The 14492-nt window shown below is 39.5% G+C and overlaps 1 protein-coding gene across 2 annotated transcripts in view; it reads right to left on the bottom strand.

Annotated features, from left to right (window-relative positions):
• The window catches only part of NTNG1 (netrin G1), a 386331-nt gene that overhangs the window by 83911 nt on the left and 287928 nt on the right, over window positions 1–14492 (bottom strand). For both annotated transcript variants that reach the window (XM_042953168.1, XM_042953169.1), the window contains one exon: window positions 413–585. In XM_042953168.1, the coding sequence (XP_042809102.1) occupies window positions 413–585 (173 nt within the window). The remainder of the gene's footprint in view (window positions 1–412; window positions 586–14492) is intronic.

Genomic DNA, 14492 nt, shown 5'->3' with positions numbered 1-14492 from the left:
TAGGGGAAATGGGATTATAAACATTTAGAGAATTTCTGGAGTTGTTTATGGTTAAAATTAAGTTACCATTGGGAGTTTTGAACGCTGTCGTTATTTTAATTGGAAATTAATTTGGTGGAGAAAAACAAACATCTCCTGTTTCATCCACTTAGCAAAAATTTCTCCTGATTTCCTTCATTTCCCAACACATTTGATGTGAATGTTGGAAGACTGAATTGAACAGATGAGCCAAGTGTGAAAATGTGCTTACAAGTGGTAAAATAGGGACTAGAGCTTCAGCTGCATTTTGAAGAGGAATGGGACAACGGTAAGAATAAAAACAAAAAAAGCACAATCGCAAGTGAAATTGAGCAGAACTCTCAGTTCATCTCATTGTGCACAAAATATGGTGTTACAGAGCAAAGCTACTCACAGGTATTTGCAGTGCCCTTGGGGATGGGGAGATAGGAGCCTGGACTCCAAGGCCGGCCCTGATAATTCTTCTTGCATTTCCCACAGTCTGGACCTGTAGTGTTGTGCTCACATTCACAGGTCAATTTGCTGTTGTCATACACACACACAGTGGCGTGGAGATTACATTTGCACCTAAAGAGAGGAGAAACAAGAGTTCATTGTTAAGTCAAGTTGGTGATCACAGAGGCTTTACCCATCTATCTCCTGGGTGGTAGTTCTCACACCCTGCTGTGCTTGGATACCCACAAGCTCTTGGCAAAATACAGATTTGGAGGCCCTACCCTCAGAATCTTTTCAACAAGTGCCCTTGGGGGAAGAGGTGGGGTTATGATACAGTCTGTCTCCTCCCACACTTTGAGGAATCCTAATACCAGTCAGTCTGTTCAATGGGGACCTGAATATGAGGTAAGACAACTGTGCTAAAAAATCAAGGGCTTTCCAACAGGTATCCAACTACTTAGGGAGCAGTTTTCCTATAATATTATCAAAACTATGACGATTTCATCTGGGTTTGAAGAACAATTTTATCTTCTGTTTTTCCTTAAATCAGAAAGGCAATCTTTCTTTGTTGAAAAGGAAATGTAACCATTAAGACAATTTGCTATTCAGACCATTTTATAGACCCAAGGAGGTCATAATAAGATATTCATATTCCGGGCTCAAAAATGACCTTACCCCAGATCCAAAGTTTTCTCACCAAGGCTTCTACCCAATCTGAGTAGTCCTTAGATTCCTCCCTCACAGCAAATAAGACAATTACAAAGTTCTCTCAGGAATGGTTCAAATGACTCAGAAAAAAAATGCTTAGAGGCCTAGAAAACAAAAACCTTTATGTGGCTGGGTTATTGCCTTTGGTGCCTATGAATAAAACTGTGATCTATGAGAGGCCACAATGAAATATGCAATTTCCACAAAAATGCATCCCCCTATCCAAAATCCTGGACTGTAAAATTGCAAAGGCCAACTGGATATTTGTTGAGGTAGCAGATTATAAATTGTAACTTCTCAAGCACAGGTCGCATCCTGTGGAAAAGTAAAACCTAGGTTGACAGGATGACCATGGCCAGAGGCCAGAATAGTGTATGCAGGACGCCATGCATCCACGCAAAGGGGAGAGCTAGGACACCCAAGCTGAAGGATAAAGGGTCAAGGTATGTCAGAGTCAGAATCGGGAAAATGTAATTTGTGTGTGTGTGTGTGTGTGTGTGTGTGTGTGTGTGTGTGAATTTTTAAATGAGTCTGGCCTCTCCCAAGAAGTAGGACAAAAATATAGAAAGCCAAATTTCATAAAGACAAAGAAATATTGTCGTGCTTTACATTTGTTTTCCTTTGTGGAAAGTGTCATGAATTAGAAAAGGTAACAGTAGTCTTTCTTAGGTAGGAAAATAAGGTTCTTTAAGAACTGATGTGGGTTTCTATGTTGTCTGTACAGCAACATCCAAGGTTCTCCCTTGTGCACTGATGATCTGTTTGGTAGGCTGGCCCACACTTATGGCAAGGAAGCAAAGGAATGGCTAAGACCATTACTGAGAGCTGTTGGGTTCTCTTCTAACCAAAAGGCGTGGCCCCTAAAGCAATGCCCACCCTGCCCCCCTCCCTCAAACCTCCCTGGGTAAAGACCACACCTCAGCTTCCTCAGGGGTCTAGCACAATTCGTAATACTTGTAGCTACACTCTGCCTTCTGTATACTTATAAATTGTAGTAAATTGAAAGGCTGCTGTTTAAACAATACCTCTTCAACTTAGATACATAAACAAAACCTTTAAAATTAACATGTATGCAGTCTCATAAAAAGATAAGAGAAAAATAATTCGGTTAAGTGAAATAGTGTTTAATTATGAGCTAGGTCTTACAGCAATCTCCTCTATGCAGGGAGGGAGTCAATTGTGCCAAGTTGTATATGGAAGGATCTTTATCCATCAACATTAGCACCTTTATTTATGGGTGTGTTTGTATATATGGAAGATGTTAGAAACCTAAGTGATAGAAGCACCAGCTTATACTGATTTAGCACCCTATCTGGTGTTAAAAATTCCAAATGGGGAAAAGAATAATGTGACCCCAAAGGATATGCTGGTTTCATGTAGGAAGACCAAGAATACAAGAAGTAATTGTAGGTTGGATTAAATGTCTTGTAACTGTTAATGCCTTCATATACTTGTAGTCACTTTCTGTGTTACAGGCAATTTCCATTCTAAAGACCTTATATTTGCTGAGAAAATATTCTTTGAATAACAAAAGAAGGTGAAAGAGGAACGGATAAATGTTTAATCTTATTTCTCTCAGATTTCTTTCAATTAATGGTTCATCCTCACCTGTCCAAAAGCTAATCATTCAAAGGCTCAACTCAATTCAAACTCTTCCCAATCACCTATGCTACCAGTGTAGGCACCCTGAGCTCTATTCTTCTGATCCCCTTAAATGCTTCTATTTGGTTTTGTCAGTTGTTCCTTAAGGCTCTTTGAGCTTTTAAAATGTTGACTCATTGCACAAATCTCTCCCATCTTAAGCGGGGGTGGGGGGGGGTGGGGGGGTGGATATCTATCCTGTACTTCTTTTCTACCTTGTCTTCATTTCCAGCTACTTCTTTAACAATCTCCTCTCCCTTCTTGAGTTTCCTGTACTTGAATTTTCCATTTTCTCATCTCCCACTCACTCTCTCTCACCACCACAACCTCTCTTGCCATGACCTCCTTGTTGAAAATCCAATGGATACTTCTCTTTACCTCATTTGACCACCCAAGGGTATTTGAATCTCTCCCTTTGATTGAGGTATTGACTACTCCCTTTCTCCTGATACTTTGTCCTCACTGGATTCTCAAGTGCATTTTCAGAACCTTCTTCTGTGTGTTCTTTTTATATGCTGTTCTTGGGGTTCTGGCTCAGAACCATCAGCCTAAGTGAGTCTTTTCAGACACTCTTACAAAAGGCCGTCCCTTCAATTTCCTCTGTGGTCCTTAACTACCTTTGGGTTACAGCAAACTTGCATTCTAAAACAAACTTCCATAATCTTCCCCACCCTGAAATAATAAGCACATGAAAGATAAGCTTTAACATTTGAAAACATTTTAGGAGATTCAGAGATTCTCTGTTACCCACAGAGATTGATAGAACCCTTCCCTCCACTAATTACTAGGTGAAGATTACCTGATTGACATATTGATAAATTCTGGATCTATCATGGATCTCTCTCCTGGGCATGTCAAACTCCACAGATCCTGAACTGAAGTCTGAGCCTCTCTTCCCCACTGACTCCTCCTTCTGAGATGTCTGTCTCAGTAAACTGCATCACCTTTGAGGCAGTTGGTTAAGAATGCCTCTCTTCCTTTCCTATCACATCTAAGTTGTCATTGCTCCATCTCTCACCAAATTCTGGAATTCCTTCCTCTTTGATAACTCTCAAATACACATGGTTCCAGCCACCCATTGTCACTGCCCTAGTTAAGCTTGTCATCATCTCTGATCTGCTTTATTACAATGGCTTCTCAACAGACCTTACTGCCTCCAGTCATGCTCCTCTCTAGCCCAGTCTCAACACAACAGTCAAAATAATCCTTTACACAAAAATATTGGGGTCACTGTGGCTTAGAACCATTTAAAGACTTGTCACTATTCTCAGAATAGAGTCCAAACTCTGTCATGTGGCCTCCAAGTCCCTTTGAAGTTGGTGTCTTCTCCCTTCTCTAGATTCATCTGCACTGCCAGCAACACTACTTAGTTTTTCAAACTTTGCCTTCAGGTAATCTTATAAGCTGTTCCTTCTGCTTGCAACATTCTGCTCTACCATTTCTATTCCTTTCATCTGCAAAATTCTTACCATTCAGGTGTCAACTTGGAAATTTCCGGGTCTGGCTGCTAACTGACATTCAAAAAACATCTGCTGGTCAATTATCTGAGTGCTTCTCTGACCCACCAGAATACCTTTCCCATGTGCTCCTGGGACACTGGGTCAGGCCAGTCACATGATAAAGCCCACACTATCTCTGCCTTAGACATAGGCTGCATTCTCATAGTTTCTTCTTCTAGCATGTTTACTAGAGTAAACTCCTGGAGGCAGCAGTCATGTTTGCCTTATTTATTGCAACATCCCCAGCACATGTCAAGGTGCTTGGCACGTAGTAAGTACTTAAAAAAAAAAAAAAAAAAAAAAAAAAAAAAAAATATATATATATATATATATATATATATATATATATTTGACAGATAAACAAATGATTGTTAAACAAGTAAACTCTCTGAAAGCAGGAACTTCATGGGTCTTTTCTACTATGTCTAGCACGGTAATGGACTAAAAACAGAATTAATAGTATTGTAATAAATCAAAAACTCCTTGACATGTGCTCAAAACTACCACATGCCCTTATCATTGGTTTACATAACTAACCTCATAATGGGCAAAGAGAACTCTATAAAATTGGTAAGACCTTGTAAACACTATTCAAACTCCAGCTAATTTGCCAAATGCTGGAAACCTAACACAAGAAAAAAAAAAGCCCGAAAATAAATGCCTCAAAGACTCAGGAAAACAACACAGTTTAGAGGAGAAAGAACAAGATAAAACAAAAACAAAGCATTTGTGTAGCATAATTATTCTGGAATGTTTATCTTTTGGCTTCAACTTCTCATGGAAGAATGGCCACCTGGTTCAGGTTCAAGTTTGGCAATCTTGCTTGAGTTCTGGCAAAAACTGGAACTTGTCTAGTATTCATTCTGCTGACCTAGCCTAGCTTCTGGACTGTGTTTCCTCCATCCTGGTGATGACTGTTGTACCTGGGCAGCACAGGTGAAAGTGGACATTGAGGTACCACAACACTGGCTGGTATTTGAAAATGATTCTCTTTCCTTCTCTACAGCTTGGTTTATTTGCATCAGCCCATTCCAACCAGCCACTAAGATTCTTTATTTAGAGCCCCTGCCAGAGTATCTTTTCCTCCAGCAGAAAAAAAAGAAGAAATGGATGTCACAACGCCAGGAAATTGCTCTCAATTCCTGGGAATATGACCTCCAGCCTTGTGATGGGATGGAGGTCAGATTTCCAGGGCAACCACTTGTCTCTGACAGATTCATTATCTATTTCCATGGTCATCCAGCTCCCACGTCTACCATTACATCAGGCAGGGAAGGAGCTGTACAAATGGAGACCTAACAGGCTTTGCTAACAGTGAAATATCTGATGTTCTGGAGAGCTAAAACCTATTCACTGATTCTGTTTACACACATAGAACTCACACCAAGACACTCTAGATGGAATTGACTTGCTTGTACCTCAAAGATCCACTTGTGCATAAGTGACAAACTACATACACTGTCAAATAAAGGCATTGCTAAGACGGACTTACAAAAAAAGCGAGCTCTGTTCTTTGATGCGAGTGATGAAAACCAGTGTATTCTTGCTTTCAACCAGGTCTGCACTTCCTGTATTTTAGTGACCAGCTGTCATGAGTCAATTTAATCCTGCTTATAAAAAGGCTCCAACATTTAGATGTGTGCCACCTGCCAGTAGGTACGAAAAACCCATACAGTCTGCCTGTTTTTTTTTTCAAGATAATTTAATATATTTATTCTGGGAAACATGTTATCCACCAGAATTTCCTGTGAGTTAGAGATCTATATATATAATCTATCACTAGTGTTTCAAATAGAGGCACCAAGACACAGAAGTTTGAAACTGGCCCTTTCTGAAGCAAAACAGGAAGGAAAGCCAGGCTTGCTGCTTTGCAGGTCAGGGATTTGACTACTTTTGTGCCAGAGGAGGATTCACCATGAAGCGAATGAAGTTTAGCATCACGGCCTTTTCAGGGCCTTAAGGAGGACCCTAGCAATGCTCTCATGTGGTCATGTGCTTTTGTATAATTTTCACAAATAAGATATTTTTGCATTTTTTAAGTAGTGAAGGCTTTCCCTTAATGAGAGCACCCTTCCATTCCCAAAGGTTGTAAATTTTGGGCACGACAAAACCTGGCTCAGTCTCTGGTTGCACCCTCTGGCTTGGATTGGCAGCAGCCACACAAATGCTTCTAGAAAATGAGTTCGCACAAACACTGGAGCTTTGAAGATGTCTTTTTCAAAAGGTGATAAATTACAAAATGCCTTTCACATATTTTTTATGCCTCTGCAGCCCCTTGACCTTTCTCTTTTCACTTTGACACATGAATTGTTGGTTTCTACCTCAACAGATTATTTGAAATAGGAGACCCGCAGCAACATAATTTAGAAATTATGAGTTATTGATTATTAAGTCAGATAGCCTGGGTTCAAATCCCACCTTTGCCACTTGTGAGGCCATTGGATAAATGACTTCACAAACACACACGTAAACAGAACGTGTGGAATACTTCCAAGTAGCGGGAACGGTGCTAAGCATTTTTTTTTGTATAGTTCACACGGACCTCACAATAATACTGCGGGATTGGCATTAATTATAGATGATGTATTTGCATATTGACCAGCTAAGAAACCAAACCCATCTCTCTAGCTAGAATGAGACGGAACAGAGATTTAGACTGTGGGCAGCCGGCCTCCAGAACTCTGCTCTTACCACCAAAAGTGGAAGGCTGTCTAAGTATGGCTAGGTCTCAGCTGCCTCGTCTGTAAAACAGACACAATAAATGGATGTGTTTCAAAGAACGGTTTTGGGTATTGAATAGATAATGTATGCGTGCCTTTAGGATAATGTCTGACACAAAATTCTTAATAAATGTTATTACTTCTATAGTCACTACTGCTACTACCACGACTGAAATGGGCTTATTCATTCTGTAAGACTTAATTAATAACATATTCTTGGGTAGCACCATGAGAGGGCCCATGGGATTCAAAACCAGAAGATGACAAAGAGTCCTAATGTCCAAGAACATACAATTTTTGAGTAAATAAGATGAAATACACATAGACTACAAACCTTCAAGAGGGCAATACCAAGAATGCCAGGGACCATGGGAACAAGCCCCAGGTGAAAAACATTATATACCTGGGGCATTTCATGTTGACTATTATTGCTAAGCTGCTTCTCTTACAGTGCAGAACCGGGATGCAGACTAGTATACAAGGCTGACTTAAAAACAACAGCCATAGCTATGTCCTATTGGCACAGAAACAAACAGGCGCCACAAGCCTGAAAGACCCCAGCTCCAAAAGACACCAATAAACTGTCTTAGTTGCTTGCCAAAATCAACCAGTCAGGACAAGGCACTTTTCTATCCTTTATTAGCATAATGGACCTGGCAACTTTCAGGGGACTTTATATAAGCAGGGCCTCCCCTTTGTTTGGAGAAGCCAGCCTAACTCCTGTGTGTTCGTGATGTGTCTCCTTCCAGCTAGAGCTATAGCCCCAATAGAGCCTTGCCTGTGCCTTGGTCTGGCCTCATTTCTACCGTTGTGGGGCCCAAGATCTGGACTCCAGTAACAATGCTTGATCTAATCATGACAATATAGGAAAGTAGGGTAGTAACACTCACTTGTCCCTCCACTGATAATGCTGTATTTGCACAAAACAGAGGGACAGCCCCTAACGCTGAAGGCGGGTAGAAGAAAAAAAACAACACTTAACCACGTCCTAATATAGATCTGGAACTGTGATAGATGCCTTATGTATGTTATTTCACCTCCTCCTCATTACCACTGGGAGAAGGAAGTATAAGTATCTGTAATTTACAGATGTGGAAAGTGTGGTGAAGAGCAGTTAAGTGATTTGCTCAAAGAAGCACTTCTGGTAAGTGGTAGTCAAGAGTCAATTCCAAAGGCCAGGTTTGAGCTAGGACATCAGTCTATTTGAGGCAGAAGAAAGCAAATTGGTTTGTAGAAGGAGAATTAGACTCATGGTTCCCAACAGCGATATTAATACTTCTACTAACACTTGCTACCTAAATTGAGGTCCCTGGATCAGCAGTTTCAGGATCACCTGAGGGCTTGTTAAAAATCTCAGGCTTTTCCCAGACTTGCTGAAGAAGAATCTGCATTTTAACCAGATGGCCAGGTGATTTATATGTAGAGTAAGGGCTAGAAGCACTGCTGAGTCACCAGTGTGTCAAAATCCTGGTGAACAGGGGTGCCTGGGTGGCTCAGTCGGTTAGGCGTCCGACTTCGCTCAGGTCATGATCTCATGGTCCGTGAGTTCGAGCCCCGCGTCAGGCTCTGTGCTGACAGCACAGAGCCTGGAGCCTGCTTCAGATTCTGTGTCTCCCTCTCTGTCTGACCCTCCCCCGTTCATGCTCTGTCTCTCTCTGTCTTAAAAATAAATAAACATTAAAAAAAAATTAAAAAAAAAATCCTGGTGAACAGGAAAACTAAAATCATGGGTGTGATCCATATACAAACCTTACTTCTGCCTATATTCTGTTGGGCAGTCTTTGGCCTAAAATCTGAGTAGTACTAAGGTGCTAGCTGTACTCACAAACTGAATTGACCATTTTTGTTTGTGAATTCTGTCAAGGCTATCAATCTGCAGATTCATATATCACGGAATACTTAAATAATTCAACTATATTAAAAACTGTTTATACTTACTAATCAAAATCGTATTTCTATCCAGAATATATAAGGAGCTCTTACAACTTGAATAATAAAACGACAAAAAAAAAAAGTTAGAAAACGTGTAAAGGATCTGAATAGATAGGTCTCCAAAGAAGATTTATACAAATGGCCAATAAGCACAGGAAAAAATGCTCAACACCATTAGTCATTAGGGAAGTGCACATTAAAACCACAATGAGTTACCACTTCACATCCACTAGGATGGTTATAATTTAAAAAGATGGTAAACACTGATGATGATGTTGGTAGGAATGTAAACTATAAAAAAATTTTAATGTTTATTTTTGAAAGAGAGAGAGAGAGAGAGCGAGCAGGGAGGTGCAGAGAGAAGGGAGACACAGAATCCGAAGCAGGCTCCAGGCTTTGAGCCATCAGCACAAAGCCTGACACGGGGCTCAAACCCACAAACTGTGAGATTATGACCTAAGCCAAAGTCCGACGCTTAACCGACAGAGCCACCCAGGCGCCCTGGAATGTAAACTTTTTTAGCCACTTTGGAAAACAATATGGCAGTTCCTCAGAAAGGTAAACATAAAGTTATCATAGGATCCAACAATTCCACTTCTAGGTATTTACCCAAGAAAATTGAATACATGCCCACAAAAAAACCTGTACACAAATGTTCATAGCAGCATTATTCATAATAGTCAAAAAGTGAAAACAATCCAAACATCCATCAACTGATGAACGGAGAAAGAGGATGTAGTATATCCATATAATGGAATATTATTTGGGAGGAAAAAAAAGGAATGAAGTACTGGTACATGTTACAATATGGAAAAATCCTTGAATACATAATGCTAAATCAAAGAAGCCAGACACAGAAAGCCACAAAATGTATGTTTACTTTTGTATGAAATACTCAGAATAGGCAAATCTATACAGATAGAAAATAGATAAGTGGTTTCCAGGAGCTGGGGGAGGGGCATACTGACAGTGACTGCTGATGGATGGGGTTTTCTTTTAGATTGATGGTAGTGTTCAGGAACTCAATAATGGTGAGCGTTGTACAACTTTTTGAATATACGAAAAACCACTGAATTGTACATTAAATAAATGAAAAAGTAAACTAAAAAAATATGGTATTTGTCCACAGAGATGGCAGAAAAACAGTGGATAAGAGTTTGGGCTCTGAGGTCAAGTAGTCTGGCTTTAGCTGGAACTTAGGCAAGTTCCTTAAGCTCATTTTATTCCTCTGTAAAATGAGGATAATTAAAATACCTACCTTAGGGGTTGTGGGGGCCTTAAATGATAGATTACAATACAGCAGAGACTGCTAATTGATGTATCTTTTCTTTTTCCATACCACTACAGTGTTAGCTGGGTGCACAGTCACACGTATTAAGACTATGTTTCCCAGCACCTCCTCTAGCTAGGTGTGGCCATGTGACTATGTCCCACCATTGGCATATTAGTGGGAGTGATGTCTGTGTGTGACACTCCTGTTGGCCTACACTCCTTCCTCCATTTCTAATTTACTTCATGGAACACGAATGTAGCGTTGATCCACTTTGGACAACATGGACCATGGCAGTAACCATGACTAGTGGAACCTGGGGCCTCAGGCAGCCTTCACTGCGGTCATAGGGAGGTAGGTAAAGATAGAGCCACCATTCCAGCCATGGAGGACCTACCTCCCAAGAGAAAGGAGAGAGAAAAAACTTCTACTTTGTTTAAGGCTCTTATTTTTTTTTTTAATATATGAAATTTATTCTCAAATTGGTTTCCATACAACACCCAGTGCTCATCCCAAAATATGCCCTCTTCAATACTGTTTAAGGCTCTTATAATGTGAATCTATCTTACACACATCTGAACTTATATTTGAGCATAGCCCCTGGCAAGTAAGCAGGTAATAATTATAAGCTATTACTATTATCACTTCTATCTCATAGCAAAAGGCCAGATTTTCAACTATCAAATGGGTCTGCTGATCCTGATCCCATGAAGAAAGAGAGAGCTCAAATCTTTCCAGCATTCTCCTACTCCTTCCTCCATTAATAAAAGCTGCTAATTGCCGTCTGACAGTAGTTACCACTGGTGAGCAAAAATGTTTTCAGAAGATTTATTGTTATAAACCATGCAATGGCCAAAGTTCGATGTGAAATAGATATCTACTTACAACAATTTTTGGAAAGCAGCCACACACTAACATACTAACAAAGAGTCTGGGCATCTAACTTGGGTTTGCATTCCTGTATTATAGGAGAAGCATAGAAGAAAGAGAGGCGCTAGGACTGTAGGTATCCGCCCTGCAAACCCAGAGGACAGATTTCCACATAGCTTTTGAGCTCATTCTTTCACAATATATTGAGTATCTAATATGGCCCCGTGTTGATGGTGGCTTTCCTGTCCTGAGGAAACTAATTGAAAGAATTAGTTTTGAAAAGTTATTGGTACAGATCTTTTTTTTCTTTTTTCTTTTTTTTTAAGCAAAGAAATATACAGTTACACAGTTTTCTCCAGGAGTGTGAAATAAAGCCTGAGACCCTTATCAAGTTCTTCACAGACACTGGGATCTTACCATCTTTTAAAAAATATGTAATTTATTTGCTCCAAAAATTGATGGAACAGGGGCTAGAAATCCTTCTTGTACATTTAAGCAATAAATGACTTAGACATCCTTATGACATTTAAGAAACCCTCTAAAATTACACTTAAATCTTGCTTGAAACCCTAAACCGACCCGTAGTGAAACCTCAGATTACATGACTCGCTAAACTACTGGTTCTTTTAGATAATCTTAAAAATAGCTCTTTTCTATTTCTAAAGCTTGCCAGGGAGACTAGCATACCATGACTGTAAAATAAAATAAAAATAGGAGCTTATAAATTTGAGATAATGCATTCTCTAAGATTGGAGTAGGTATACGATGGTGCTCTGTGACCTGTTTATTACACTCATGAGGAATCTGGTTAGACAAGAGGTGCTGAAGGATAAAAGACATAACAAGATAATTATCTCAATTGAGACTGCCACTGTTCTCTGCACAACCAATCAATCTGGAGATTGGGAGGTAAAGAGCTTGTTAAATTAAAACTAAACTAATCCAAGGCCAATTAGCAACTAACAGATGAACCTAGATGTTTAATATATCCATGGTGAACCTTTCCATTCTAATTCTTTTTGAGAAAACAGAAAATTTAGGGGTCTCCAGTTCCAGAAATAGAGATGATCATTGTTCAAGGAACCAGATAAGAGAGACAGGGCAACATGGTGTTAAGAGCTTGGACTCTGGAGACAAAGGGTCTGATGTCAAGTCCTAGCTCTGCCATGAATCTGGTGGGTGTCTCCATCTGAGTCTCAGTTTCCTCACATATATTTTTGGACTGTTATTAGTACCTATCACATAGAATTGCTATGATGATTAAATGAAATAGTTCACGTAAAGTATGTATCACAGATTCTGGTAAATACTAAGTATTTAAGCTGTTATTATGGAGAGAGATGGGAAATTCATGGCTTGGCCATCTAAAAGTCCTTTTCATCCCTTTCTCTCTTGATTTTTTCTACAAAACATGTGAGAAAACTACAATACTCATTTCCCAGGCTCCCTGACTCTATGGTTGACCATGTTATATAGTCTGACCAGTGGGATGTGACCAGAAGTCACTAGGTGGGGTGTTCCGGAAGGTTTTTATTTTTATTAATTAATTAATTAATTAATTAATTCATTCATTCATTCATTTATTTTAAAGTTTATTTATTTATTTTGAGAGACAGAGAGAGTGTGGGGGCGGGGCAGAGAGAGAGGGAGAGACAATCCCAAGTAGGCACCACACTGTTAGTGCAGAATGCCATGCAGGGCTCAAACTCGAAAATGGTGAGATCATGACCAGAGCTGAGATTGAGAGTCTGACGCTTAACTGATTGAGCCACTCAGGTGCCCCTTGAAAGTTTTTAAACAGGGACAGCTTAAAAAGAATCATTCCTTCCCCTTTCTTTTTTCTTTTTTCTTTTTTTTTTGCCCCCTTTCACTTTGCCATTTCTTCCTTCTTGTCTGGGATCCAGACAGAAATGCTAGGGGGACTCCAGGCTTTGCAACCACAAGAATGGAAGTTCCATTTAATGATGGGTAAGCGGGAGGCCAGAAGGAAACTAAGGCCTGATGGTGCTCTTATACCCTGAGCCCCAGCCTGCCCACCTCCCATGTGTTCTCACTTGAAGAAAACATGCTTCACCATGTTTAAGGCAGTCAGCTATCCTGTTTTTGGAAACCAAATATATTCCTGATATAAGAAGCCATTATAAAGGTTGTTGATGTAATCAAGTTATTATTTTCACACATATTCATCCATTTTGCGGTTTACAGTAAACAACTGCTAAGTTACATTTCTTTTTTTCTCTTTATAGAACTACACAAGTGAAATATTTCTTTCACCTATTTTTTACTTCCAGTTGATTTGGACTATACTATGATAATTTCTTATATACTTCTTGGATTAAAAAAATATAATTCTCCTTTTTTCTAGGAGAAACTGGGACAAAAGAAAAATAGGACAGGAATAAACCTAAAGTCCTCTTGTGCTCTGCAAAGCCACACCGTTCAGTAAAACTCTGGCTATAGACCTAAGAACCCTCTGACACTGTAGGATTCCGCTCTCAGGTTAGATTGTCAGGTAAGCTTGGGGGCCTTTTAACTAAGTACACTCATCCATTCAAAAAAGGTCTTATTTCCTCAAATAGTTACAGTAGAGTCTGATTAAAAACGAACCAGGCTGAATAAACAGTTTTATCACATAAAAAATAAAGTCACACCTGTGCAAAAGAATACACTACAGCAACCTGATTCTATATTTTTACTTTTCACTACAAAATTTGAGAGGAAATTGAATTAGATTCCCATGGGTGGTATGGAAAATTGGGGGAAATAGCTTTCTTCTAATTCTCCCTTTTCTGAGAAATAAAATAATATCCAATAGAGAAGGGTACACCTAGCAAAGCCTTTGTTTTTTTCCCCTTATTTGGTGGCCTACTTTTGTCAGCAAGCCTTGAAAAAGTTGAAGTTTAAAAGTAAAAAAAAAAAAAAGAAGATAGAAGAGAGAGAGAGAAACAGAGAGAGACAGACACACACACAGAGAACGGAAAGAAAAAAAAAAAAAACATCTGTTAAAAGAGACTGATCTTACTTGCTGTGGCCGATGACCTGAACTGTATGTCACTTAAGATTAGACACAAAGGCTTTAAAGCAAAGAAATAAAGAACTCTGAGAATAGAAATGAAGAACAGCAATGAACTCTCAAAAGATCCAACAGATAGGATGTGGTCAGGGAAAAATAACCAGATGGTAGCTATGAGATTAATAATATTGTCCCCATCACCATCTCTTCACTTATATAATGAAATATTCAGAGGTGGGGTCTGCACCAAATGTATGAGAAGTGAGGTGTCGTGAGAAGTGAAATTTCAAATAATGTAATATGGATCATGGTCATATTTTAGAGTTAAGTGATAGGTGATCAAGAGACCCGGGCTTAATCACTAACTAGGTGATTCACTTTGGGTG

The sequence above is a fragment of the Panthera leo genome, chromosome C1 (assembly GCF_018350215.1).
Source record: "Panthera leo isolate Ple1 chromosome C1, P.leo_Ple1_pat1.1, whole genome shotgun sequence".
In the NCBI taxonomy this organism is placed as follows: Eukaryota; Metazoa; Chordata; class Mammalia; order Carnivora; family Felidae; genus Panthera; species Panthera leo.
Note: the sequence above shows the minus strand (reverse complement) of the source record. Positions and strands in the feature narration are given on the sequence as shown.